Here is a 27,251-nt window from a genome sequence, read left to right as displayed (position 1 = left end):
AGCACCTTCTCTTTCAATTAAACATAAAGAGGACTCCTTTTCTTCTCTCGCTCTCCCTCACAGCCAACAACGGCGACACTTGAGGAGTGAGTGAAGGGGGGGGGGAAGGAGTCCGCGCAATAAAGAAAAGAAGAAAGTTTGGAGAAGGGAGATAAGAAATGTAGCAAGAGAAGTGGGAGGCGGGGGGGGGGGTATTATACACAAGTGCAACCCGAGGAGAGAGAGAGGAAAGATCATCACCAGAGCTCTCACTAGCTCTCTCTCTCAGCAACAACTCTCACTAGCTATCGCGGGCCGGGCGAGGGGGTCATCATTCATTACAAGGCGCGGCCGTGAACCAGACGAGTCGCAACCGAAATGGCTCGCTCTCGCAGGACTATGGAATTAATATTCGCGCTTGTTGTTGTTTTGGGACTCGTTGTGAGAGACTCGTCGTGTTACGACGAGTATAACATCATAGCGCCTTCGCCGGAGGACACGACCAACCAGCTGAGCTTCTGCTACGATCACCAGGGCAAGCCGCTGAGGTGCATACCGGAGTTCGTGAACGCCGCGTTCAACGTCCGCGTCGAGGCGACCAACACGTGCGGCACCCGGGGCCCGACCGAGTATTGCGTCCAGACCGGGGTCACGGGCGCCACGAAGTCATGCCAGATCTGCGACGCGAGCGTCCCGCATCTCGCCCACCCCCCGGAATACCTCACCGATTTCAACAACAATGACAATCAGACTTGGTGGCAGAGCGAGACAATGCTCGAGGGGATTCAGTATCCGCATCAGGTCAACCTCACGCTCCATCTAGGTGAGTTTGGAATTACTATTAACATTTTTTACCTAAAATTAAAAAAAAAAAAACACTGTAAATTCAGTGTTATATTATTCTATTAAATTTCATTCTGTCCTATATCAGTGCTTTTCAACCAATGGTTCGCAGGGTTGTCTTAAGAACATCATGGGCCCTCGGGCCAAGTGATTTTTCTGGGGTCCTACCTGGCGAATTCTCGAAAAACTCAATCACTTCTCATTTTTCCGAGGCCCCCCCCCCCCGTCTTCTCTCGAGGCTCCCGTGTAGGCCCATGCGTTAAGACGGCACTGGTGGTCCGTGCGAGGCCCACCCCCTACATCCCCGAGCAGGTCCCCTATAGGCTGAGATCTGGCGGGTCAAAGATGTGTAAAAAAAATTAAAAATAATAAGATTTGTCTTAGGCCCCGGTCTGACCATCTTTGCCGTCCAACCCAGTGCCGTCTCAACTCACGGGCCCATCCGTGCACGGCCCGGAGGCTTCAAGTGCACAAGGGGCCAGAAGGATAATGAGATTTGATCATGGCTCCCACAAAGATCAGGCTGACGGTTGCAGCCGTATGGCCCGAAGCAATTTCTAATTTTTGTTCTTCACTATAAATTCATTATAGTCTGTGAAAAGTCTGGTTTAGGCAGGCCCATCATTTTGGGGGGGGGGGGAAAGGCCCCCCCCTAGATTTTGAAAATACACTAAAAATGGTATATATATAAATATACAAATATATATATATATACATACATTGAGTACATGTTCTTTGCCCCCTCCCCTGGAAAAAATGTGTCCCCCCCCTGGAGAAAGTTGAAATGACGGCCCTGGGGGCCTGGTAGGGCCATGGTCCCCCCTCAGGGTGGGGCTGGCAGTGCTCCAGCACCTTGCCTTTTTGTTTTTCCACAGTCTAAATTCATTATGTAAGGAAGTGAGGGGGGACGGCGGGGGCTGCTGCAGGATTTAAGGGGAGGGCATGGATTTTTGGTGCTATAATTTTTGAGAGAAACCATAGAAATTTGTAAACAGGAGCTTCCAGCTTGCAGGAGTCCTCATAGTATAACTTTTCCCGGAAACCCATGGAGTTATTACGACGGCCCTGGACCCCGTTGAGAGGAGAGGGACCCATGCCTAGAATGCAAAAGATCGTTAATTTCGAGGCCCTGATAATTTGTGGGCCCTGGGATGGTTGAGCCAATGCACCGTTTGCATTGCCTGTTTCTCGCATGGGCAAACGAGTCACGTGCCCAGGGCTCACAAAATTTTCAGCAAATTGATTGCCTTTTGTTGTTAACTTCTTCAAGCACTTTGGCATTTTACGAAACAGTTTTTTAAATAAAATTTGACATATCTGACATTTTTTATATGTGAAATTCATATAAGAGATCCATGGGCTCCCCTAGATGGAAACACGCATAAATTCCGGAAGTGTTTCGTTGCCCTCAGATTCCAGTTTAGGCATCAACCCAGAAAATTTTAGGTGCCAACGCCGATTTTTTTATTCGTCATGGCGACCTGGCACCTAGGATTTCTTCAACTCCTGTCGATAAATTATTAATAATAGAACAAGACACTTCAACTTTGAAAAAATGTCCGTAAAAATCTAAACCTCTCTTTTACGGACACCAACGAGATAAAAAAAAATTCGTCCGTAAAAGAGGGGGGGCTACCGTTGAGAGGGGCTTTACTCTAAAACTGTGGCAAAGGATTAGAATTTTCTAAGAAACTAGAGAATTGATCTGTCGCGTAGTCTCGCGACTTTTTTGTTTGCTCTGAACCGTGGGTCTGCTAAGAACCCCCCCCCCCCCCTAGCAAGGGAACTGTGGATAAATGACCGCTCTGACGAAGGAACAGTGAGTCGTTGTCGGGTGGGGGAGGGGGGGGGAGTGGCATTTCAAAGCATAAAAACATAAAAGTACAGGATATGTGACAAGTCACTTTGAAAATCACTGGGAAAAAAAATTCCCGAATACGATCATCAGTTCCTTCATTTTCCGCTAGAGGCACTGGTTGTCAATTTTTTTCCCCACTGCATTGTTACTAAGCGACCGTGTTTGTAAATAAACATCCAGAAAGCATTGTTGTTGAATAATAATGCATTCAACAATGCATCGAGAAAGCATTGTTGTTGAATAATAATGCATCCAACAATGCATCGAGAAAACATTGTTGTTGAATAATAATGCATTCAACAATGCATCGAGAAAGTATTGTTGTTGAATGATGACCTTGAGCGAGGTCGTTGACCGTCAACAATACTACAATATGACCTTGAAATTTGCCTGTTGTACAACAATACTTTTTTTTAACGATGCAATTTATGGGATGCAATACAACGATGCAATTTTATTCTTTACTTACCTAGGCTGGGGCGACCACCGATAGATGGCACCTTCATCTCCCATCCACTGGTAGGAAATTGCCGTATGGTGATATATGAACGGAGTTGGAGAGCGGTGAAGTAGTAGATATATATATAAGGGGTCATTCAAGTATTATGGCATCATCGATGGGGGGGGGGAGGGGGTTTCCGATTTGCTGACTTTTGATGACAAGGGGGGAGGGTTTGGATAATGCTTACGTCATCAACCACCCTTTATGAAAATATGAGTTAGGATTCAGAGGGGCAGAGCTGATGACGAAATTGTGCTGACAAGAGGGGGGAGGGGGTCAGCGTTTTGCTTACTTTTACTGACATGGGGGGGGGGTCAAAAATGGCTAAAAATTTGCTTAACTTGAACGGCCCCTAAAGAGTGGGATGAGTATAACATTTTCAGATCGCTTAAGTGACCCGTGCCACAATTCCAGAGCATTTAGGCGGCCCGTTTTCATAATATATATTTTATTACGATAATTACGGCAACTATCATAAAAATTTACCTCACATATTTTGCCAGATTTCACGTTTGTTCAACTTTTTTTTTTGAATTTTAATTACGATTGGTGATTGTTCTTACTTCTGACGAGGTTTGGCGACAATTGGCGACGTCCCATGTTTTACGTATTTAAGATCTCAGTTTACCGTATTTTTCTCAACGAAATATGGTCATTAGATCATTTGAATATATTTTTTCTTGAAATACATTTTTGTTTACTACGATTTGTATAACAGACCTTTATTTCCTAACATATTGCAATTTTTGGCAAAATTTGGTGATATCCCGTATTTAAGATCGCGGTTTCCTGCATGCTCCTCGATGATGCCTAAGCATCAAGGTATAATTATTTATTTCAATCCATATATGGATATTACTAATATCAATTTCAACTGGTGAATAGTTTCATCAAAACTGCCTGCGGACCACCTATGCCATCGTCACGGACCCCTTCTGGTGTGGTCCGCGGACCATAGGTTGAGAAACGCTGTTCTAATACATCCGTGTTCTGATAGCCATTTCTACACACCGTGAATGAACCTATGTTACCTAGGAAGCTTTCAAAGCAGATGGTGGCATGAAGAGTTATGAAATGTCAAACTAAAACAAAAACTAAACTTTCCAGGTGAACGATCCGAAAAAAGAAAAATCACAACTTTAATAACAGAGACCATATAAACAAATAATAAATGCTGTGTTTTGATTGCGAATACATGAACTTCTGCTGTGTGTCGCCACGAATAGACTTTTCAAATTGCCCAGTATAACACGATGCAACAAATAGCATTATTTTATTTATTTTTTCTTATCAGTATGTTACACCTAAATATATATATGTTGCGTTGTGTGTGCGCCATCGTTACTCATGATTTCAGATAAAGCAATAATAAGAATTAGAATCGAGAAAAAAAAATTTAGCAATAACAGTGCATAATAAAACAGCCGAACTTGAAGTAAACAAAGGGAAAACCCATTCACCGAAAACATGGCAAGGACTACAGGAGTGCCACCACAGCAGCCGACGCCACCCCCCCCCCCCAGGTAAAACCTCTCATCGTATCCATACCGCGTAACACCATCACGATTCTCGTGGTTTACGATGAGGTACTTATTTGAACGATACCTGGAGAACGGGCGCATTTCCATTGAGGTGGATCTGCGCTGGGCAGGCATTGCCCTGTTCCTGTACATCTTGTGCAGAAGCTGGGAATACGTACTCAGCCAGTGATCCCCAAGCTTGCCTCCCTCCCTCTAGTTGTTTTTAAATTTTAATCGTAGGACAAGTTTTGGCCTGAGGGAGGGAGTTTACGAAATCAAATTTGTAGGCATTCCCTTGTAACCCCTTATCAGCCATGGCAAAAATTATGTCGGAAGCTAGCAGACGTCCGCAACAGGTCAGCTAAAAAGCATCCAGTAAGTACTTTACCAACCTCTCAATTCTCTTTCTCTCTGTCGACTCTATTTTCTCAAACTCCATATACATTGGTGTAAGAAATTAAGAGAATTTGCAGACTTTGTCGATTATCTCTAGAACTACTGTACCGATTTTAATGAAATTTGATATGTATATACATTGATACAATACAAAACAAATAACTATTCATTCAATAATTGTAATACACACGCATGATCGTGCGTAACACTCGTTGGAGTCGGAAGGTATGAAACAGCGGTTGCAGAATAAACAAAAAAATGGGTTAATAGATGGGTTAATAGGGGGTATGTTCCCCTGTTACAGATATACAGGTCTCGCAGCGTGATTTCATACTTGAAATAAGGCAGTTTATCATTTCCTGTGGCAATTGGTCCCACTCGTTCAGCAACGCTGTTTTCATTCCCTGGATGGTTCCCGGAGGGGGGTTGCGAGTTGCAATTGCCCTCCCCAGAGCGTCCCAGACATTCTCTATGGGGTTAAGGTCTGGAGATCTGGCTGGCCAATCCATCCGGCGAATATCCTCACTCTCTAGAAAATCGTCGAGAAGAGCTCTGTGTGGCCTCGCGTTATCGTCCATTAAAATGAACTCAGGGCCAACTGCACCCCTGAAAAGGCGAACATAGGGCTCCAAGACCTCATCCCTATACCTCACACCAGTCACAGTGCCTCTTTCAAAGACATGGGGAGGTGTGCGGCCATCCAACATGATGCCTGTCCAGACCATTAAACCTCCTCCGCCATAATGGTCAATTTCGTGGACATTGGAGGGTAGGTAGCGGGTTCCTGGTTCTCTCCATATGAACGTACGGCGAGAATCGGTGGTTAGGCTGAACCAGGACTCATCAGTGAAGAGAACGGTCGCCCATTGATCCATACTCCAATCTCTATGCTCTCTGCACCATGTCTCTGCACCATGATAAACGGATTCTCCTGTCCGTAGAAGTGAGCGGGACGCAAACAGCAGGTCTTCTTGCAAACAATCCTCTCTCATGAAGTCTTTTGGAAACAGTCACCCTTGATACACGGGTTCCTGTGGCTGCATACAAGTCACGAGAGAGCTGAGAAGCTGTAGCACTCCTGTTACGCCTCGCTATAATCGACAAATGACGATCTTCTCTGGCCGTCGTGGCTCTTGAACGACCTTGCCCAGGCTTTCTCTCGATGGATCCGGTATCCTGGAACTGTTTTCATAAGTTACACACGACGCTGGGCGTTAAATTGAACTCTCTACAAATCTGGACTTGAGATTGGCCTCCCCACAACTCGCCACCTCATTCCATCATCTAAACGTTGGTGGTTACTCATTTTTACTGTTACAATTTGAAATTAACCGATTGCTGCAAAATAACACCAAGAAATTCGCCGAGGTGTGCTAGCGAACGAAATGCGTCTTAACTTACGCGCGCTTATAAAGCCTGTTTCTCTACTGGCTCCGCTTACACACGCGTGTACGCTTACGTATTTGACGTACAAAATTTGCATTTTTGTCTAGAAGCAGTGGTTTTACATTCAGTTCAGTTCTTTTCATGAAATTTGAAAAAATATGCAAATTCTCTTAATTTATTTCAGCAGTGTATTACATAATACAGGGTGGGCAAAAAGTCCGTAGAAACTTTAAAAATGAATAAAAACCGGTAAAATAACAGAAATAAAAGCGGTTTGCAGGGTTAGCATCGCTAGGTCACGGGGGGGGGGGAATAAACAAACTCAAAAACAGCCGATAGGTGGCGCTGATACGAGCAACTTCGGTGGAAATATGAAAATGAGACAGTTATAAGAACTTGCGCTCCTAATCCACAATCAGTTCACCGTTGTAAACCGTGCACGTGGACCTGTTACACTCTGCCGTTGCTGGATTTGTGACTCGCCTGCAATGTGTTATCCCCTCCCTCCCTATGGTGGTGGTAGTCATGTGGAACACGTACTGCTGTAATGAACGATTTGGAGGCATTCTGTTCGTTATTTGCGTATCTTTTCTTTGACTTGTGTACGTCAGCGCCACCTATCGGCTGTTTTCTAAGTTATTTTTTTCCTGTCTTGAAAAAAAAAAATCCCGTTACAGCGATGCTAACCGTTTTTTATTTTGGTTATTTTTCCGGTTTTTATCAATTTTTGAAGTTTCTACGGACTTTTTGCCCACCCTGTATGTATCGCGGCCGTTCTAGGTATAAACGTCGATATCTCAAGAACAAAACCTTCAATGTGTGCAAATTTTTTGTACGCAAAGACAAGTACAGAAATAACGATAAGTCACCGAAAACTGAGTGTGTACGTCAAATGCTGTCAAGATTATAGAGCCTTTTCAAAATCAAAAATCCGTCAAGTTCTAGTGTTAAACGACGTGATGTCGTCACGAGACCTGTCGATGATGCTGACGTAATACTTGAATGATCCCTTACGTAGTAATTTAAAATAGTTTTGTAGTTTAGGATACTGGTAACTACTGTTATGTTCTAATACAGATTATCTTCTAATTCTTGTTCTAAGGATTATCTTCCCTTCGGTTTTTCTTGTGCTCACCATTAATGCTTCGGGAAAGAAGTCAAGGCTTTCTTTATCAACGACCGTTGAATGATGTGTGTGTATCCACGTTTTGGTTATTATGTGGGTGAAGGGGGGGGACCTTTGGATTTAGGTCCCGATAATCTTATACTGATGGAAAGAGACGGGAGGGGGTTGGGAAAAAGAAACTTTCAATATACAGTCGACGCTCGTTTTTACGAACCCGTATGGAGTTTACAATTAGTGCGTGCAGTATCGGAAGTTCGTTAATGGGAGAGACAATGAAAAAAATGCGCGGGGGGGGGGAAGGGGAGGAGTTAGTCATTATCCTTTATTGATGATTTCCATTGAAAATAACTTATTTTTGTTTGCTTTATCGCAACATTTTGATAAATATAAGATTCCATGTTGAATTGATGTAAGAACATTTCACGTGAATCTCGCTTCTCTGAAATACAGGGTGATTGTAATAAAAGTTCCCTTACTCTGAGTAGTCTTTCGCAAAAACTGCTTATATCCGAATGCAAATTTTTACGGTATCTTAATGGGAGAGAGATTTATGAAATAATAATAAAAAAAAGTTCAGTTTTTTCGACCACCAGGTGAAAAGTGGTGCTTTTTTTTTTATTGAATTTTCCTTTTCTTCTTATGGACCGTATAGCGTATGCACCAACTTTCAATGGAATACCCCCCTCCAGAACGGGCACTACATTGATCTGAGCAGTGTCAGTATACTGAAACTGCTCAAAAGACCGCTGTTGCGTCCGTTCTGGTGGACTCATTCCACTCATACATGCTTTATGGACCATGGAAAAAAAGGAGATTCAAAAACTGCTGAGAGTAAGCAGGGCCGTAACTAGGATTTTTGCCACCCCCATGACTTCAAAATTCGATAATATTATAACGGTGTTCTTTGTTCCCACCTAAAATTGCCGTCTCTAAATTTTGTCGCCCCCCTCTAGTTACGGCCCTGGAGTAAATGAGCTTTAATTATAATCACCCTGTATTTTCAGACCATTGGAACCACTTGCCGCGGAAACGCTCTTTTGCTGATCTTTGATTAGAGGACTCAATACAATTTTTTGGATCCCGTATTTTTTTGGCAATATCTGTCTTTGTAAGAGTTCGCACATTAATTTCTTTCAAAAAATACTCTTTTCATCTTAAGTCAAGCACAATCTTTTCCGTTTTATTGACATTGCGGAGAGGAGAGTAGACGAACAGCAGGTGGCTGAAATCAGAGTTCGACGATCGCTCTCCCGATTCAGAAATTACGTTATCAATAAACTAATGCATCACAATCTCTGAAACCACCAGTTTACATCCAATTATAATGCACAAAGAAGGAATTACGTTGTCAACTCATCTTCGATTCATAGCCACCCCCTTCCCCGTCAACAATCGAGCCCTCCTTCCTGGCGAGTGTTCGCAAAACACCTGCATGATGGTGATGAAAAATTAGTGAACTGTCTTACTCCCCCCACCCTCCTATACTTTTTTCCTAAGACACATAGAACTTCAGAATTTAAGTTCACTTTTCGTTACAACGAACTCGGATGCGGCTGGAACATAGGCGGAGATAGACATGAAAGGCTGGGGGGGGGGGCATGATGACGATGCCAATCGCGTTGCAATACCCCCCATGTATACCCCCTCCCCGTATCTCCGCCGGGAGAAAAAACAATATAGCGGAAAAAAAACGAGTGCATGAAATAGAGATTTAATAAAAATGAGTTTTCGTTAAAATAAATTAAATTAAAATTAAAAAAGAAATTAAACATTGGCTCTATGGCATACCGTTCAGGACGGAGAACCAGTTCGTAAAAAGGTGCTTGTTCGTAGATTGGAGGTTCGTAAAATCGAGCGTCGGCTGTACCATCGAATCCGCTTGCCATGAAGCCGACAAACGTAGTGGTTACGTTCGTTATATCCGTTATATTCTAAGATACGTCTAGTAGACTGACTATATTTTTTCGAGATAGCTACGGCTATTCGAGATCCTTGGTACGGAGTATTGGTAATTGTCACCAAAAAAGTTACTACGCATTTTTAAAAAAGCTATGATTATCGCTGAAAAATCTCCAACTGTTGGAAATAAAGCGTCATTGCTTCTGGGGACGAGCAGGTCTCTTTCACTTATCAAGAGCTAGGGGTACTCGTGTCTTAAGGCGGCGAGGAGGGGTTAGCAAATGAGCTTTCTATGCATTTCTAGTGATATATACACTTTCTTCGCATTCATGCAAATAACGCTTTTTTAGGGATAGCAAATCTCTTCCGCATGTGAAGGTTGGGAAAGGCTGAAAAAAGACCCTACTTATCCTCAGGGAAATGCTAGTCTCCGTTGCCCCTCGAAAGGGAGTACGTACGCTTTTTACCTATCCCTGAAGATACGCAAAAGCCTCCTTCACGTATTTAAGGGGTACAAACGATTTGCGTCGACCATTTACAGAGTTGCAGGCCACGGCAGCAAGCGGGAAAACTCCCACTCGAACAGACGTGGGTGAAAAAACGGGGACTGAATTTCTCCGACCATGGTCCAATATCACGAAAGCTGTTCAAAAGTTCATCAGTCGCTGTCCACGAAAAGCTGCTAACAGTCTTTTTTCCTGTTCGTTTCAGGCAAAGCTTTCGATATAACGTACGTGCGCCTTAAGTTCCATACGAGCCGTCCCGAGAGCTTCGCCATCTACAAGAGGACCAGAGAAGACGGGGATTGGATACCCTACCAGTATTACAGTGCCACCTGCAGAGGAACCTACGGCATCGAGAGCACTTCTTTCGTCGGCAAGGAGGACGAGACGCAGCCCCTGTGTACCTCGGAGTTTAGCGACATATCGCCGTTGACCGGTGGCAACGTTGCCTTCAGTACGCTCGAAGGAAGGCCGTCCGCGTACGACTTCGAACATAGCCCCGTACTCCAGGTGAGTGAATTCATAGTTTGAATTTTAACAGTAATCAGACCTTTATGGATAACATTCATTCTCTAAACACAATCTTATATGCGGCAATCCCGAGATGTCTCGTCAAGCGATTTGCCTTTTAATTTCGGTCGACCTGAAATATCTCGGGTTCTTAACAAGCATTTATTTCGAGTGTGGCAACTATATTGCGGATCAGGAAAGTTTTAAAAACCGCTTAAAGGGTTATCAGTTGCCATCCCGAGCTATTCGGGAGATAAAGATCCATACTCATCCGAACTAGCAGTCCATCAATTAAGAACAGTCAGAAGTAAAAATTATTAACTAAATTCTCATCAGCATGGGGGGGGGGCGGCTAAATTTGTGAGATTTATCTATATGTGTAAATTATCTATTCACTTTCAAAAATTTATCTTTGCTAATAGAGTCAAGTGTATTTTCTTTATTTTTCTTTGTCAAGAAACTTTCCCCATTCCTATCTTACCCATTCTTGAATTCAACTTGCTTTACGTGATTTCGTCTTTACGCGGTAATTTTGCGGAACCAATTAACCCCCTCGCGAGCAAGCTTGCCCTCGAGCAAGCCCCCCTCGAGGCGACAAATTTAAATGATCTCCATTTGACGAATCGGCGATAAATCTGGTAACTTTGTCCTAACCTAACGGCACGTTAGAAAAAAGAAGGGAAAGAAAAAGAAAAGGAAGAAGAAGTAAATATAGAAAAAGGGAAATATAAATAGGAAAAGGGATAAAATGAATGAAAAAGGGGAAAATGGGAAAAAAATTATTGGAATCGGAAGAAAAAATATAAATATAAAAGAAAGAAAAATAAATAGAAAAGGGGAAAAAATACATAGAAAAGAAAGAAAAAATAAATTTATAAAGGAGAAAATAAATAGAGAAGAGGCAAAAATATAGAAATTGGACAAAATAAATATAAAAAAGAAATAGAAAAGGGGAAAAATAAATAGAAAAGAAAGAAAAATAAATATAAAGGAGAAAATAAATAAAAAAGGAGGAAAAAATAAATAGAAAAGGAGGAAAAAATAAATAGAAAAAAAAGGAAAACAGTTAAGATTAATAAGTATATTTCTCTTTTCACCCTCACCCTACGCGTTCTCTTTCTGTCTTACATGTTTATAGTGGAAAAGTAAGTGTCTTATATTTGGGGGAAAAATCACTAACAAGAGTATAGAAAAAACGAGGATGAAAAAAAAAACCCCCTCCGATTCACAGGGTTTCATTAAAGCTGCGCGATGATGTGGAAATAGGAAAGATAATACAGGGAACTGGATTGAATTAATTCCACTGGCGTTTGGACGAAATATTTCGTCCGTGATCTTAAAGGGGTTAATCGCTCGAAGCTAGGGACGCGCCTGTATTTCTGAACGTGATTGGAGTTTGCGAGATTTGATTTTTAATTCTGTCGTGGAATACGAGGGTTTCCTGAAATCACAGGGAAACTATTAAAGAAAGCGTCGTTGTTCCCTTTGGAGCGTTATGTGTAATTAGTCTTCTCGAGAAGTGAGGTGGAAAAACATAATCAATAGGTGTGTGTGTGTGTGTGCCAGTGGAAAAAAAATATCCCGATCCTTCATTATGTTCAACGAAGAGTGTGGGGAGGAGGAATCACTCTTATTAGAGAGAAGTGTTTGTTTCTCGGAGTAGGAATAGATGGCACCGGCGACTTGTTGACAGATCCTACACAGAAGCTGTTGAAAGCTGCGTGGGTGGGTTTGCTCGCCTACGTTTGTTAATCTCATTGTGTGGCTCCCTCTCCCCACTTATTATTTATCTCTATCTTAATGCATTGATACCTTGGCTTATGATTTTTTTTTTCGGCTAACGAAGATTTTTTTTTTTCACTGTTTTTTTGGTCCCTCACTTTGGATTGAAAACCCACGTTTAACCCTGAACAGTGCAACGGTACTGATTTGAGAAGTCTCATTGATGGACGGCTCGGCTTTATAAGCGTAAACTTGTGTGTATAGCTCACCCCGCAATGTTTGGCGCCGTATTTTTCAGCCCCCCCCCCAAATATTTTCAATAACTTTACGCCAGGGATTCACAAATCCCAGGCGCCAGGTTGCCATAGCGAATTTAAAAAAAAAAAAACTCATAATGGCGCCTAAAATTTTCTGTGTGTGATTACTATAGTCCGTTTCAGGTGAACTTTGTAGTGAAGAGAAAGCTACGAGGGAACCGCATCACTCGTTGCTATGACAACGAAAGCCTCTTAACCTATGTATCGATGCGCGGCCTCGGTGAGGTATGGCTGATTCTCGCCAATTTCGCAGAAAAAAATATTTTTTACGTGTAACGTAATGCTTGTAGAAAAAATTGCAGTCAGTTAGTAACAAAAAATTAGCTAATGAAAAAAAAAAATCATTGTCGACACTTTCAGAAATCAAAGTTACGGTTTTTGAAATCATTTTTTTTTTTATTGAAAAGTATCTTAGTAACTCCTATTAACCCGGTTTTCACGTTTGAATTTGGGAATAGCCCCAAAAAAAAATAATAAAAATGATAAGGCAAAATTTAGAATTCTTTTACTCACTTTTCTTGCCGAAATTTCCGTCGCTCACCCACCCAAACGCACGGTATACGTCGATTCCACTTACTATCACTACAGTTTTAGTAATTTTTCACGGATTCCCATTCTATGGAATCCTCACTTGACGTTGTAGTCAAGTATCTGATTCTCTATTACTTATTAATTGTTGTTGCTCCATCAAGCCACCTGCAATCCAAAATTCCTCTTCTTTTTCAATAACGTGCTTTATGCATTATTGCCAAAAAGAACGGAGAACGTTTTAGCGTGTCTATCTCTGGTGAAAAGCAAGATACAACTGTCACAGAAGAAAAAAATACACTGCAAGCCTAAACCATTGTGGGCCTCTCTCTCTCTCTCGCTTATTTATATTTATCTGAAGAGACACTGAAGGGTCATCTGGAGGAACAGCCTCTGCTGTGGGGGAGGAAGTTGGTGTGGGTGAAAAAGAGACATTACTTATGTCAACACCCTCCGCTATCGGCTATTGGAATTCAGAAACCACCCCTATCCTACGAACACGGCAAGAAATAGATATAAAAAAAAGGGAGGGGGGGGGGGTCTGGAACCTTAACCTACCCCCATAAAGAGAGCCTCTCACAACGGTATCGGCGCTGTCGTGAAAGAGGGACACTTCCTGTAATCTATGAGTGAATATCTGAATTCGTTGGAGCTTATTTTCGCGAGAAAAAAAAAACTAATTGAATATTCGTCTGGGTGTGTAGGCCTATAACTACATGCAAAACTGAATGAAAAATTGTATCGGAAAAAATTCAACAAAATGACGATATAATATATATATATAACTCTCTCTCTCTCTCTGAGCAATCAAAAAAAAAAAGAAGCACGATAGTAATATTGGCGGGGAAAATTTCTTGGAAATCGCGCCAAAATGTTCTTGAGCTCGCCATGGATTTTTGATAATGGTAACCAATATTTTTCTAATTTAAAAATTTTAAACGAATATACATTGGTTCAAAACGGTATTTTTTTAGTACCTTTTTCAAAATCATAAAAAAATTTGAAATATTCTATATAAATGATCATCAGAAACCTCCGATGTATGGGAACTATATTTTGCGGCGAAGGAATACACTCTCTACCTTTCTCTCCACTGCAAAGTTAACCTGAAACAAACTATAGCTCAGGCAAAACAAATACGCTTGGCGACTAAAACATTTGGTTGGCGGCTAAATTTTTTCGCTCGTGCTTTGTCAATCCGTGGCAATTACGGCTATGGATTTTCTGGATATTTTGCCGCAGTGGTCAAAAAATCGAATAGAATGTGCTCGGCTTCATTCTTATGAGTGTCGCTTCCTGTTCCTTCCCCCCCACCCCCAAAGCCAGTCTTTCTCTTACGAGGCTTAGTTCGTCCTGGCCTAGAGTATGCCGTAGGGTTTTGGATATTATACCTGCAAAGGGGGGGGGGGGGACATGGACTTTTTCGAGGACGTGCAGAGGAGAGTTACGCGAGCTCTTGTTATTGTTAGTACACGGGGCTTGAGCTATGAAGAGAGACTTGATTTCTTGTATATGTTTGCATTGGAGGACCGCAGGTGTCGGGGAGGATATGATGGAAGTGTATAAAATTTTTAACGGGATGAGCAGGATGGACCATGAGTTATTGTATTGATACCCCGTCAGTCAACAAGGGGACACCGGTAGTAAGGGGCATCGTTTAGAAGGGGCAATTCCAGGTTGTGGTGTCGTAGCAAACAGGGTTTTGAATGCATCTAAAGCTCACCCACTAGTTCTACCACAATTGATACGTTTGAAAAGGAATACGATGTTTTTAACGGGATGAATCGAGAAAAGTCATCCATACTCAGATAACACAACCGTAATTTTTCTTTTATAAGCAGTGTATTATAATATTTTATCATAATAATTATTTTTTTCGTGATAATTGCTCTTTTTTGTGTTGCCATATTTTATCGGGAGGGGGGGGGGGGCTCGAGCTCACCTGCCGCCCGGGTGCGGTGCAAAGCCTCATATGTCCATTTTCCCACCTTACAGTTCTCATTCATAAGCTATCATATTTTCCCTTTCTTTTGGAGTGGAATTCTTCTTAATTAGTCTCAAATCTCCAACGTAGAGCTGAACTTTATTAACGCCAAAATACCTACTTCAAGGTTCCCAGGGCAGAAACTACAGGGAGGGAGGGGGATTCTGGTGCCCTAGGCCTAGGTCAAAGGAGAATCCAAATTCTCTCTTTGCCTTTAATTTGACTGCTCTTGAAAAAAATGGCATGATGTGGGGCATCAAAAATCAACACCATACTTGCCCCCCCTATTATTTCATTCATTCTAGTTTTTGCTATCACCAGGGCCGTCTTAAGAGCATCATGGGCTCCCGGGCCGAGTGATATTTCTGAGGCCTGGCAAATTCTTTAAAATTTCAACCGTGTCTCATTTTTGTGAGGACCCTTTTCTCTTGAGGCCCCTGTGCCGTGACCGGGTGGGCCCATGTCTTAAGACGTCACTGGCTATCACTGCCCAGGGCCTTGTCTGTTCCCTCATATTTTCTCAACATTTTCTTTGTCAAAGTATGGCTCAAAATAGTGACAGCTTAGGGTGTCTTGTGGATTTTTATTATCCCAAAATTCAAGTCTTATGTGTCTAAACGCAAAAACTTGGGCTGCCACCCCTTAAAACCTGCCGCCCGGGTGCACCACACCCCTTGCACCCTCGTTTAACCACCTAGTTGCCCTGTTGTGGCTTTTGTATTTGTATTTTTAGTCTCGGCTGACGAATACGAATTTTGCTAAGGAACGTTTTAGTTGATATCGATTGCACCCTCCAATATGACACGGTGTGCACATTTTCCAGGAGCTTTTATCTTATTATTATTTTTTCCCTTGTGTTTAGGAATGGGTGACGGCTACCGACATCCGCATAGTGCTCGACAGGGTCAACACTTTTGGTGACGAGATTTTTGGAGACTTCAAGGTCTTGAAGTCTTATTACTACGGTGTCTCTGACTTCGCTGTCGGCGGAAGGTAATAATTTATCTCTAACCAAGATTTTTTCCTATGACTGTTTTCGATGATTATTGTGTTTAAATTTATCAGGTAGAGTTACGCAATTTTATCCTTACAATAAACGCTCGATTGAACGGAGTTCGAATCGGAAGAAATTTCACGGCAACTTTTTTTCTTTTTGCTTTCGGTAATACCATCTACAGCAGAAGGCCTCCGCGCGAAGCTCGTGACGTCACTGAAGAAAGTAATCTCACCTATAGCCATTGGATATACCAGGCATCTTCAACCCGTTGCTCACGAGCACCACGATGTGCTCGATGCTCATGTTCTATTTCGTGCTCACGAGCACTTGATCGCCGTTCCAATTAAACCACCTTGTACAAATTGCATTCAAGGATTAAAATCGTCCTCTGATTTCACGCATTTTTATGTCAAACTTGCTGTAGGAGTGCTCTTCTTTTGATGAGGGGTACAGGCAGTGCTCGCGACTAGCAAAAGGTTGAAGACCTCTGGGATATACTACAAAAAAGGGTAAAGATGGCGTAGCCCTTCTGCTATAGATGATGTTGGTCACAGTCCTTCCAACTCAACCTTTTAAATGCTCATTCGATAATACGGGGGCGACCAAAATATAATATATGTGCCCGTCCAGATAAACGCACACTGACTGGCCACCTAGGGGCCGTTTCATCCTCTGGTTAACAATGTGCCCGTTTCATCCTTTCCCAATTCATCCTCTGGTTGAAAATAGAGCAGTTTCGTTTCGCCCTTTCTCGATTCATCCTCTAGTTCAGTGGTTCTCAACCTTTGGAAGCCTGTGTCCCGGTAAATCTCTTTTGTGTAAGTAAAAGGCCCGGTCATACATACAACTAACGAGACATTAATGGGAAAAATGAAACTGAATCACTCACGGCCCGGTGTGACTAGTGTTAGGGCCCAGTACTGGACCGCGGCCCGGCGGTTGAAAAACACTGCTCTAGATAAAATGGGGCCGTTTAATTCTTTCCCGATTCATCCTCTGGTTAAAAATTGCACCGTTTCATCCTCTGGTTAAAAAGGGCCGTTTCATCCTTTGCGGATTCATCCCCAAAGTGGGTAATATCTGGTCCCTGTGGAGAGGCGATAGAAGGGTCCCAGGGGTTGGCTTCCTGGCTTTATAGTGTAGGATCCTTTGGGCTGGCTTGCATTTGATGATGGGGGGGGGGGGAGAGAAGAATTGAAGCGGTTGATGGAACGAAAAGTTTGGGGTAACCATAAACAAGGAAGTTGTAAGGGATTCATAGCTCAATGAGTCAAAATAGCACCACTGTCCTATTGAAACGGTAATTATTCCATTTTTGGATAAGGGAGGTCCCTTAGGGGCGAGAAATTGAATAATTATTATGGGAGATTCAAAACATTGGAGATTAATGTAGGTTCTTCAAGCTTTCAAAAAAAGGTGTCCTTGTACTTGCTGGCGCAAAAAAAAGAGAAAAAAAGAGAAACGACGGCCTCTCGAGATAATCTAAGTGAAAGAAAAAAAGAGCCAAGCAACAACGTCCGCTTATATTTGCTGTTCTTGCAAAATAGCATTTGCTGTTCCTCTCCCTCCCCTTCAACACACACATTCGCCATCTTTGCTCAGTCACGTGACTTGATAATGGCTGTTTGCGGAAACGGAAACGTTCCTTGTTATTATTGTTTTTTTTTTCTTTCAAAATATGCTGTATCAGCAGAGTTGTTGTGGCATGTCCTCCATTGCCATTCACTAAAAAAAAAAAAAATACGCTCATTTGTATTGGGTTAATTCAGTGTTTTCCAAAGTGGGCGATATTTGGGATGGGAAGGTGGTGCATCAGGGATGCTGTAGAACGAACCATTGCCCCCCACATATTGGAGCCGAGTCCCCCATCTATAGTGAATTTACAGTGTTAAAATACAAAACAATAAGAATTGTGCAGGGTCTCAGGGTGCTAGCTCTGCCAGCCCTGCTCTTGTGGGGAGGGGGAAATTACAACATAGGATCCTATGGTTTGGCTCTGGACATAGGCGGAAATACACTTGAAAGTCTGGGGGGGGGGACGATGATGATTGCTGGAGGGACATGATGATGATGATGTCAATTCGTTTATACGCATATACATTAGATGAGGCGGCTCCCCTTCAATGCTGGGGGGGAGGGGGTGCCCATGCTGCTCCCCGTATCTCTGCCCATGGCTCTAGGAGAGGCAGATGGAGGGGGAAAAAATCTGTTAACGAGGGCCGTGATTATGATGAGTATTTCTCAATCTTGCGCCATATGCCTTTTCGTGGCCCTAAGATATTCCAAGAAGGCCACCGGTGAAAATCAAGTTGAAGGGGAGCCACGTGACTCTGCTGAAGGGGGGGGGGGCACAAAGAGCTGTGAAAAAATTTCATATGTAAATAAATGAATCAATGAATGATAAAGTTAGTATAAATATAGATGGGGCCCTCTGATCTAGCTAAATTGGCCCTTGCATAAAGCCAGAGGCTCATCCAGGCATGGCCCTGGGTGTCTAATTCACCTTTAAACCGGCATTGGCGAAATATTTAACCTCCTTAAAAGCCTCTTATTCTATCATTGACAGGAACAGATGCATGCAAAGTTGATTTTCCCGATGAAACACTTTGCTCTATACGCCTTACTTTGCATCTGCTGAAAATCGGAAGAAAGCCTACTTCTTTAAAGAAGATACTGCTGTACCGCTTGGGGTGGGGTGGGGGTGGGGGTTAACAAGCGTTCGTACATCAGGAAGCCATGGCCTCTACATACTGCAGCATGAACCCTAGGTTAGTATCTTTGGTGGGAGATCCTGATCAGATTTTCACGGGCCCCACTATAGTGAATTTACAGCGTGAAAAACAAAATAAGAATCGTCTTCTTCGGGCTCTGGGTTGGAGCCCCTTTCAGTCCCCCACCCTTGTTGCGGTCATGACCCTCTAGTACTCAGTAGCTTCTTCCTGATGATAGCCCACGTATACATAAATTGTAGTGGGCCGCAAAGTGTTCAAACCCGGTCCCACTTTTTTTAGTGTGTACCCAGAGTGACAGGACCACGAGTATTTTTTGGGGGTCCATATAACAATGTATCTTGTTAATAGAAATGTTCAGTAATTTCCGAGTCAAATAAATGTATTTGATTCGGAACCCGAGGGCCCACCAATTCTTACTGTCGCATGTTGTATGATACACAGTTGCAAAATTTGCAGTTACGGATCGTCTTTCTTCCCTTCTCAATAAGAGGCCAAGCTTAGGGCTCCTTGGCCGAGCCTAACCGGCATTCATTTCCTATCCTTATTATTCATCATTCTCATACGTTTCGGCTGTGACACAAGGTGCTCGGTGCTCTTTTCTTTTACGTGTCAGAAAATCTCGTAAATCTCAAAACTGTGTAGGTACTCCCTCACTCCCAATTCAATGGAAGAAATGTAATAAATGGTTTAGAGCAAAGCCGCTTGAAAGATCTCTTAATGCAGCTTTGGTTTAGAGTGAGGACTTGGAGGGAGACTATAAAGACTTTATAGATGACTGTTATGGACCCCCCCCCCCCACACACACACAGCTGAACAGCCTGTTGGGCTTGCACGTGTTGATAAGAACGAAGGCCTAAATGCCCGCAATGGTTCCTAACCTGCGATTTTCTCACCTTGCTTTGCCTCTCAAAAATGAATGTAGGGTAAGCTTAATTTTTTTTCGGGTCCCGAATGTGCCCCACAATCAATGTGAAGAGTTTCATTTATTAAAAAAAAAATTTCCCATATTTGAATTTTATCTCGCATGGCGCGCCGCTTCAGGAGGGGTGCCAAATTCGAGTTGAAAGAGCGGAAAAAAAAAAGCTTTGTCGACAAAAAACGTAGGCGGAGGAGCCAAAAATAAGTACCGCACGGCCTTATAGTAGAGTAGCCCCTGTTGGTGAGTGACCAAAAGTCTAAAGAAGAACCTAGAGCGCGCGTGTACAAACAAGAATTACCAAAAAAGTGACAGAAAGCGATAGATCATTAAGTGAGCGACCATAAAAGCGACCTAAAGATATTGTGAGCATAGGAGAAACCAAAAGACCTAGAGAGCAAGGGATCGTGGTCAGTGACCGAAAGGCAGGCAAGAAAATGACCTAGAGAGAGTGAGGAACCATATCAGTGGGTGACCTGAGGCTTGGTGAGTATGGGAGTGACGAAAAGGGTAGGCGAGCGTAATTACATGAGGGGGGGGGGTGGAAGTCCACCCCTTTGTCTTTTCGGCAAAAAGAGTCTATGGAATGCGGATTGCCAAGAAATCTTGGACGGATTTTCACTTCCACAAAAACACCTGCAATCCGTGAAGTAATCCTCTTAGCAAGCGGAACAATACTGCTAATTACACCACTGACACCCAGCAAATGCTAACGGAACGTTGTTGTTTTTCTTTTGTCTCGCAGGTGCAAATGCAACGGCCACGCAAGTAAGTGCATCGTCGGCGGTACGCAGTACAATCCTTGGGAGCGCCGACTCGTCTGCCAGTGCGAGCACAACACTGCCGGCGCAGACTGCGAGCAGTGCCTGCCTTTCTACAATGACCAGCCCTGGGCTCGGACCACTGCCACCAACATTCACGAATGCAAGCGTAAGTCATTTCATCGATCTTCCCTCAAGTAGTACTTCAAGTACTAGAACGTAGGTATGCGTGAAAATTAGGGCCATTTTAATGCGTGGGCGCGCCCGACACGTCACTCATACGTACTAGGGCTTTATGATTATCAAATCTGATACTATGACATAGCTGCCGAATAAGCCCCGCATAGGGCCATCTTTAGAGCATCATGGGCCCCTGAACCAAGTGATTTTCTGAAGCCCTACCTGGCAAATCGTTGGGGGGGGAGGGGGCGGTCAGCATCACCCTTGTAGGAGGAGAGCGCATGGCTGCCGAATTCCATTTTGGCTGTGATGAAAAAAAAAGTCCCTGCTTTTGGGACCTGTGTGTTCCCCTCCCAAAATGACGTTGCATACAGTCTGGGCCTGCTTCTCACATGGGCAAACGGGACACGTGCCCAGGGGCCCACAAATTTTCAGTAAAATTGAGGCATTTTAGGCATGACCACATGTCCCCTCCCCCCCCCCCCTCCCCATGCCTCAAAACAACACTATACTGTATATAAGAGACCCCAAAAATTCATATGGTATTTGTAAAGGTGCTCAACCTTTTGGAGAGTGCGGGCCACTTCATTGGTTTGGAAATGTCGCAGGCCACTTGAGTTATCGGGAAATGTGCCGCGAGTCACTCAGGTGATCTCAAAGTGAACTTCTTGAGTGATTTTAAAATGCATTTCGAGTCTCTTAAATGATCTGGAAATGTGCCAAGTGATCTATAAATATGCCACGGGCCGCCACTTAATCGATTTGAAACAGTGCGGTAGGCCACTCGAGTGATATGGAAATGTGCCGCGGGCCACTCCGCTGATTTGCAAGTGTGCCGCGGGCCACTCAGCTGATCTGCAAGTGTGTCTCCTGCCACTTGCGTGAACCTGAAAATGCGCTTCGAGTCTCTTAAATGTGTCAAGAGCCGCTAAGTGATCTGTAAATATGCCGCGGACCGCTTAAGTGAACTGTAAGTGTGCTGTGCAAGTCACTCGAATTATCTCTAAACGTGCCATAATCCACTGAAAATGTGCCGCGGGCCTCATCATATGACTCCGTGTGATGCACATATGGTCTGGGGAAGGGGTGGCCAACAACTGGCCCGCGGACCGCATGCGGCCCATGAAGTGATTTTGTGCGGCCCACGACAAGGTAAAAGTACCGTGGAAAAATTAAATTTGTGATTACATTATTTGAACTATAAAGGTTCCAACAGCAGATTTCTTGATTTACAAACTTCTTAGTTCTAGTCACGAAATTAATCTAATAACTAACTAATTAATTCAATTAGTAATGGGGAGCGGCTTATACACCGAAGTTGCATCACTGATGCGGCCCACGACTCTATAGCTGACCATTACGTTGGCCCACGAACAGAAAGAAGTTGGCCACCCCTGGTCTAGGGCATAGTTTCCCAAACTTTTTGTTCCATCGGCCGCCTTCTTCGGAGAAATTTTTTTTCCCTCATTGCTCCCAACTCAAGCCAACCCATAGGATCCTATGTTATATCCATAGCTTCTATCGCCTCCTCCCTGGACATTTCCATCGCCCACCAGGGGGTGATATTGCCCACTTTGGGAAACACTGCTCTCATTGGGAAAATTTTTCTACGCATAGTTTGCACACTAAAATCGAATGAGAAATTTTTTTGAAATCTAACATGGTATGGAGTTGATAGAATGTATGTTACAGAGAATCTGTGTATATAGTTTTGCCTCACCCCTCTACTTGACCAAAAGCAAATAGAGAAAAGGGAGAGGCCTCCTCTTCAAGAAAATTCTTTCTTTGGTGTGAGCACTTTGTGGAACACGTTTCTTCTTCAAAGAGTAAAATCAAGACACTCTCTGGTGTATTCTTCTTCTGAGTTACCTTATTCAGACATGGGAAATTTTTCTTTCTGCATTCTTTTGTCGATTCTCAGTTGTTCGTTCTGCGTCAAGTCCCATGTTTGGAATGGATCTTCCTGGGAGCGTGAGTTAATACAGTTCTAATTTTCAACTTGAGTACGTAATAATGTGCATATACTAGAGTTTTTCCTTCTATAATGTTTGAAAATGAGTACGTATCTGTGACCCATGTTATCATTATCACTGAAATTTGAGTACTGTTAATGAATTTTTGTCTTGTGCCCGGGCAGAGGCGGATTTATGGTTTTGGGGGGGGCTACACAAATTTTGCCACCCTTCTTCTATTCTAGTTTAATTTTCTTGACTATTTATTTCTCTAATTTTTCCACCTTGGTCTAGCCCAGGCCTCTGCAACTTATGACCCACGAGACACAGAGTGACCCATTCATAATTTCAAGTGACCCACTTGAGTTCTGAAAACAAAGTATAATTATATTCGGGTATATACTTTATATACCCCAAACGTCTTCTTAATATTTGTACATACATTTTGGTTGATTTTGACCCACAGCCAAAAAAGGTTGCCAACCCCTGGTCTAGCCTATAGCCTACTTAGCCCATGCTCCTGTAAATATGCCTCTCAGTCACTCTTGTGGTCACTCCCCATGATTGACCACTTTTTGGTCACTCCCATGATTGACCACTTTTTTGAGTCACTCTTTTTGTCTTTCATTGACCTGGTCCCTATGGTCTCACATCTTAGATTTGGGCCTATAGGCTGAGATTTTTGACGAAATGAATAACGCTTGCACAATGCTGTCTTAATGCTTGGGCCCATGCTGCACTGCCTGGGGGACCAGGGCTGTCTTAAGAGCATCATGGGCTCCGTGGCCAAGGGGTTTTTCTGAGGACTTGGTAAATTCTAGAAAATTTCAACTGGATCTCATTTTTGTGAGGCCTCTCTTTTGAAGAGAGACTGGATCTCATTTTTGGGCTCATGCGTAAGGGACCCTCAGCAGCAAAGGGCCTCATACTAATGAGATCTGGTTACAATTTTTCATAGTAAATATTTATGCCAGAGGTAGAGGGCACCATGTCATAAAAAGGAAATTTTACGGGAGAGCCGTATGAAGATTTTTTACTATGTCTTTCTATGGAGCTCGCTTGTTTTATAAAATGGATATCCCTTATTTATTGAAATAGAGAGAGAGAGAGGACTTGGTGTATAGTGTAATGGAAGTACTGGAAATTAATAGTGCTATCCCAATATTGACGAAAATGGACATAGTGCCCTTTACCTCTGGCACGTGTGCCAATATAAACAAGGAGTCAGAGGAGTCACTTTTCCCAGATGCCTATGATCCTCTTAAGACCGCTCTGCTCTGACATCACAAATATGGTATGACTAGGCATGCACACATTAACACACACTTTCCGACATCCACTATATAAATAATTATAAATTCCCCATAGGAATATTTACAAAGTATGTGTACTGTGAAAGAGTAATAGTCAAAGGAGGGGGGCGCTCAAAAACGGGCTTGTGTGGTAATTTTGTAGGGGAGGGGGTGACACATTTTAGGGATGACAGTGAAAAAAAAATTCACTTGAAAACATAACGTTAAAAATCTTCTTTGTTGTATAAGTGAATGGAGTATAGAATGAATGGAGCATGACGTTTAGTGTTGATAAGTGCATGGTCGCTCATTTCGGTTCGAACAACCCACGGTTCTCTTATGAGTTGAATGGTGTCAGTATCCTGGATGCAACTAGGGTCACCGATTTGGGAATTCTCATTGACGAGTGGCTTAGGTTTTCTGAACATTGTTCAGCGGTGGTCAAAAAAGCGAATAGAATGCTTGTGGTCTCAATTTCAAAAAAGTATTTTCACGTTCTCCTAAAGTCATTCTTCCGCTTTTTCGAGGCTTAGTTCGTCCTGGACTGGAGTATGCTGTAAGGTTGCTGAGACCATACCTACAGAGGGACATAGATTTGGTTGAAGAGGTGCAGAGAAGAGCTACGCACATGTCCTTATTGGCACACAGGGCTTGAGTTATGAAGAGAGACTTTATTTTTTGAATATGTTCACATTGGATGAATGCAGGTGTCGAGGAGATATGATCGAAGTGTTCAAAATTTTCAATGGGATGGATAGGATGGACCATGAACTTTTAGTACACCGCCAATCGACTGCTTTTACAAGGGGACACCAGTATCGATTGGTGAGGGACAATGCAAGGTTATGGTGTCACAGGGAATTTTTCTCTAATAGGGTTGTTAATAAATGGAATAGCTTACCCCCGGATGTAGTAAATTGTAACACAATTGACACGTTTAAAAAGAAATACGATAAACATGTTGGGGTAAATCGAGAAGCTATCCATTCTTAGAATAAGACAACCATAAGTATTCCTTATGGGCATTGTATAATATTTTATCATGTGTATATATTGTTTGTAATTTGTGTTAATTGCATTTTTAATTGGGTTGCTGTATTTTTTGAAATATATGACATCCATATTTTTATGGGCATCTTTTTTTCAGCCACCTCGTTGGGCATTTTGCCTGTTGTGGCGTTGTGTTGTATTTGTATTTGTAAGTAACACAATCGTATGAGTAAGACTTTGTTGCATAAGGACATTTATTAGTAATCGTATACTTCGACTCTATGAGGGCTACTAGCAAAATAAAGTTATAGCCCTGTATAATCATACCATGTGTAAATATTTAAGCATGTTGATGTAAACAACATAGTAAGTAAGCTGTATATATTTGAATGTAACACATGCCTTTTTCTTTCCATAGCATGTAACTGCAATGGGCGGTCAAACAAATGCTTCTTTGATCATGAGCTCTGGACCCAGACTGGTCATGGGGGACACTGCACGGATTGTATAGACAACACGGATGGCGCTAACTGTGAGCGTTGCAAGGAGAACTTCTATCAGAGGGAAGATGGCAGATGTATTCCCTGCAACTGTGACTCTATCGGTAAATATACAATTTCCATACAAGATTTTAAACCTCATAATTGTATTACTGCGAGACTGACATAACATCACTCTCTTTAGGAGTACTTCATAAGTGGGGTGAATTATCAATTGAATTAATCAATTTGCTAATCATGTTGGCGGGGGTACTCCAAAAGTTGATGTTATAAGTGGGAGTATGATCAATTTTATGCCAATGTCTTACTGTGCATGTTGCCAAAAATAAAATGTAAAACATGGTATGTATTTCCAGATGTACATCTGCATAGAGACTTTTTTATTTTTCTCCTATGCTTTAAGGATCTAGGCATTTGCAATGTAGCAGCAATGGCCAGTGCCCATGTAAACCAGGTGTTGATGGACAGCGTTGCCACAAGTGTGCTGAAAACTTTTATGACTTTACATCCTTTGGATGCAGGTGAGATGTAGAATTATTTTTTTCCTCTCAGATGATCATTGCACAAACTTGGCTGCACGCTCAATCAAACCATCCTATCTTAAAAATACATATGATTTTTAAAAATAAGACCATAATGTACATTCACCTTAAGTTGGACTAATTATTGAACCCCCCCCCCCCTCATTGTGAAGTTTGTTGAAGTCAGAATGGCAGCATTAATGTTTTATCAGTGGTTTTCTTGACTACATAATTTTTTACTACTTTGGAATTGAATTTTTTTACGAAGTAATTATTCATTATTGAATTAAATTTTTTCCCTTGTTCGATGACAGACCATGTGGATGCAATGTTGCTGGCAGTGTTGAAAATAAGCCGTCTTGTGATCACGTAACAGGTATATGTCGCTGTAAGGACAATGTTGAAGGTCAAAGATGCGACCAGTAAGTTGAATTATATGCTACAAATATTGATAAAAATAGTGGATCCCGCTTAGTATGACTTATTTTAGTGGTAACAGCTTATACTCATCAAGATTTCTCGTTTAAGGTGTTTTCCTGCTTACAACATTTTTTCCATGACAGTTTTTTCAAAAACGATATAAGCCAGATACACTGTATTATATACATAATGACATCGCTCAGCGTGGAAGTGAAATCTGATTGATGTATTTCATGTCAAAAAATTGTCCTCTGATGTTTATATTCATTTCTGTTTTCTATACAAGATGCAAACCAGGGTATTTCGATCTGCAGGCGGAAAATGAATTTGGATGTCTTCCTTGCTTTTGTTTTGGACATTCTTCTATTTGTAGAAGTGCAGTAGGGTACTCAGCGTTTTCCGTAGAAACAGGATTCTACCGAGGTAGTATGTCCTGATTACTTTGATTACTTACTTTTTTTTTTTGTATATTTAAGCGTGAGAAAAAAGATTTCTGTCAAAATTCACAAAAATAAAGTGAAAACTAAACATCTATCAACTGAAGTATATAGCCAGGCAGACAGAGCAAGGTTGACCAGGGGGGTCATAGTTTGGGTGTGTGTGCAGGATGAAATACCAGTAAGAGCAACAACTCCACTGGTTGGAATTTGCAGTATGGCCAATGATTGTAACCTCGTCTAGCAAAATTTCCCTTTTGACTAGATTTTTTTCACAATTTCTGTAAAATGTGCTGCCATCTACTGGGAAAAATACATAGTCAAGTATTTACAACCGAAAAGTATTGCACTGCATTAACTTTCTTATTTTTTCAAAAAAATTCTTTTGTGTGATGAATTCTCAAAATTTTTCACAAACACTAAGAAATTTCCCACTTAGACAAATTTTGGCTAATTTTTCCCATGTATGTATACCTCCTC

The 27,251-nt window shown here is 42.2% G+C and overlaps 1 protein-coding gene across 1 annotated transcript in view; it reads left to right on the top strand.

Annotated features, from left to right (window-relative positions):
• The first annotated feature begins 225 nt into the window (after positions 1–225).
• LanB2 (laminin subunit gamma-1) overlaps positions 226–27,251 on the top strand; it is a 53,301-nt gene continuing 26,275 nt past the window's right edge. The window contains exons 1-8 of the mRNA XM_089237722.1: positions 226–802; positions 10,221–10,522; positions 15,936–16,066; positions 20,464–20,648; positions 25,312–25,497; positions 25,797–25,914; positions 26,229–26,336; positions 26,621–26,757. Of these exons, the coding sequence (XP_089093848.1) occupies positions 358–802; positions 10,221–10,522; positions 15,936–16,066; positions 20,464–20,648; positions 25,312–25,497; positions 25,797–25,914; positions 26,229–26,336; positions 26,621–26,757 (1,612 nt within the window). The 5' untranslated portion in view covers positions 226–357. The remainder of the gene's footprint in view (positions 803–10,220; positions 10,523–15,935; positions 16,067–20,463; positions 20,649–25,311; positions 25,498–25,796; positions 25,915–26,228; positions 26,337–26,620; positions 26,758–27,251) is intronic.

This window comes from Pholcus phalangioides, unplaced genomic scaffold (genome assembly GCF_987345545.1).
Source record: "Pholcus phalangioides strain wild (caught in Gottingen) unplaced genomic scaffold, Ppha-v1.0 ptg000010l_1, whole genome shotgun sequence".
NCBI classification, from domain to species: Eukaryota; Metazoa; Arthropoda; class Arachnida; order Araneae; family Pholcidae; genus Pholcus; species Pholcus phalangioides.
The sequence above is the reverse complement of the archived record's forward strand: the minus strand, read 5'-3'. Positions and strand labels throughout refer to the sequence as shown.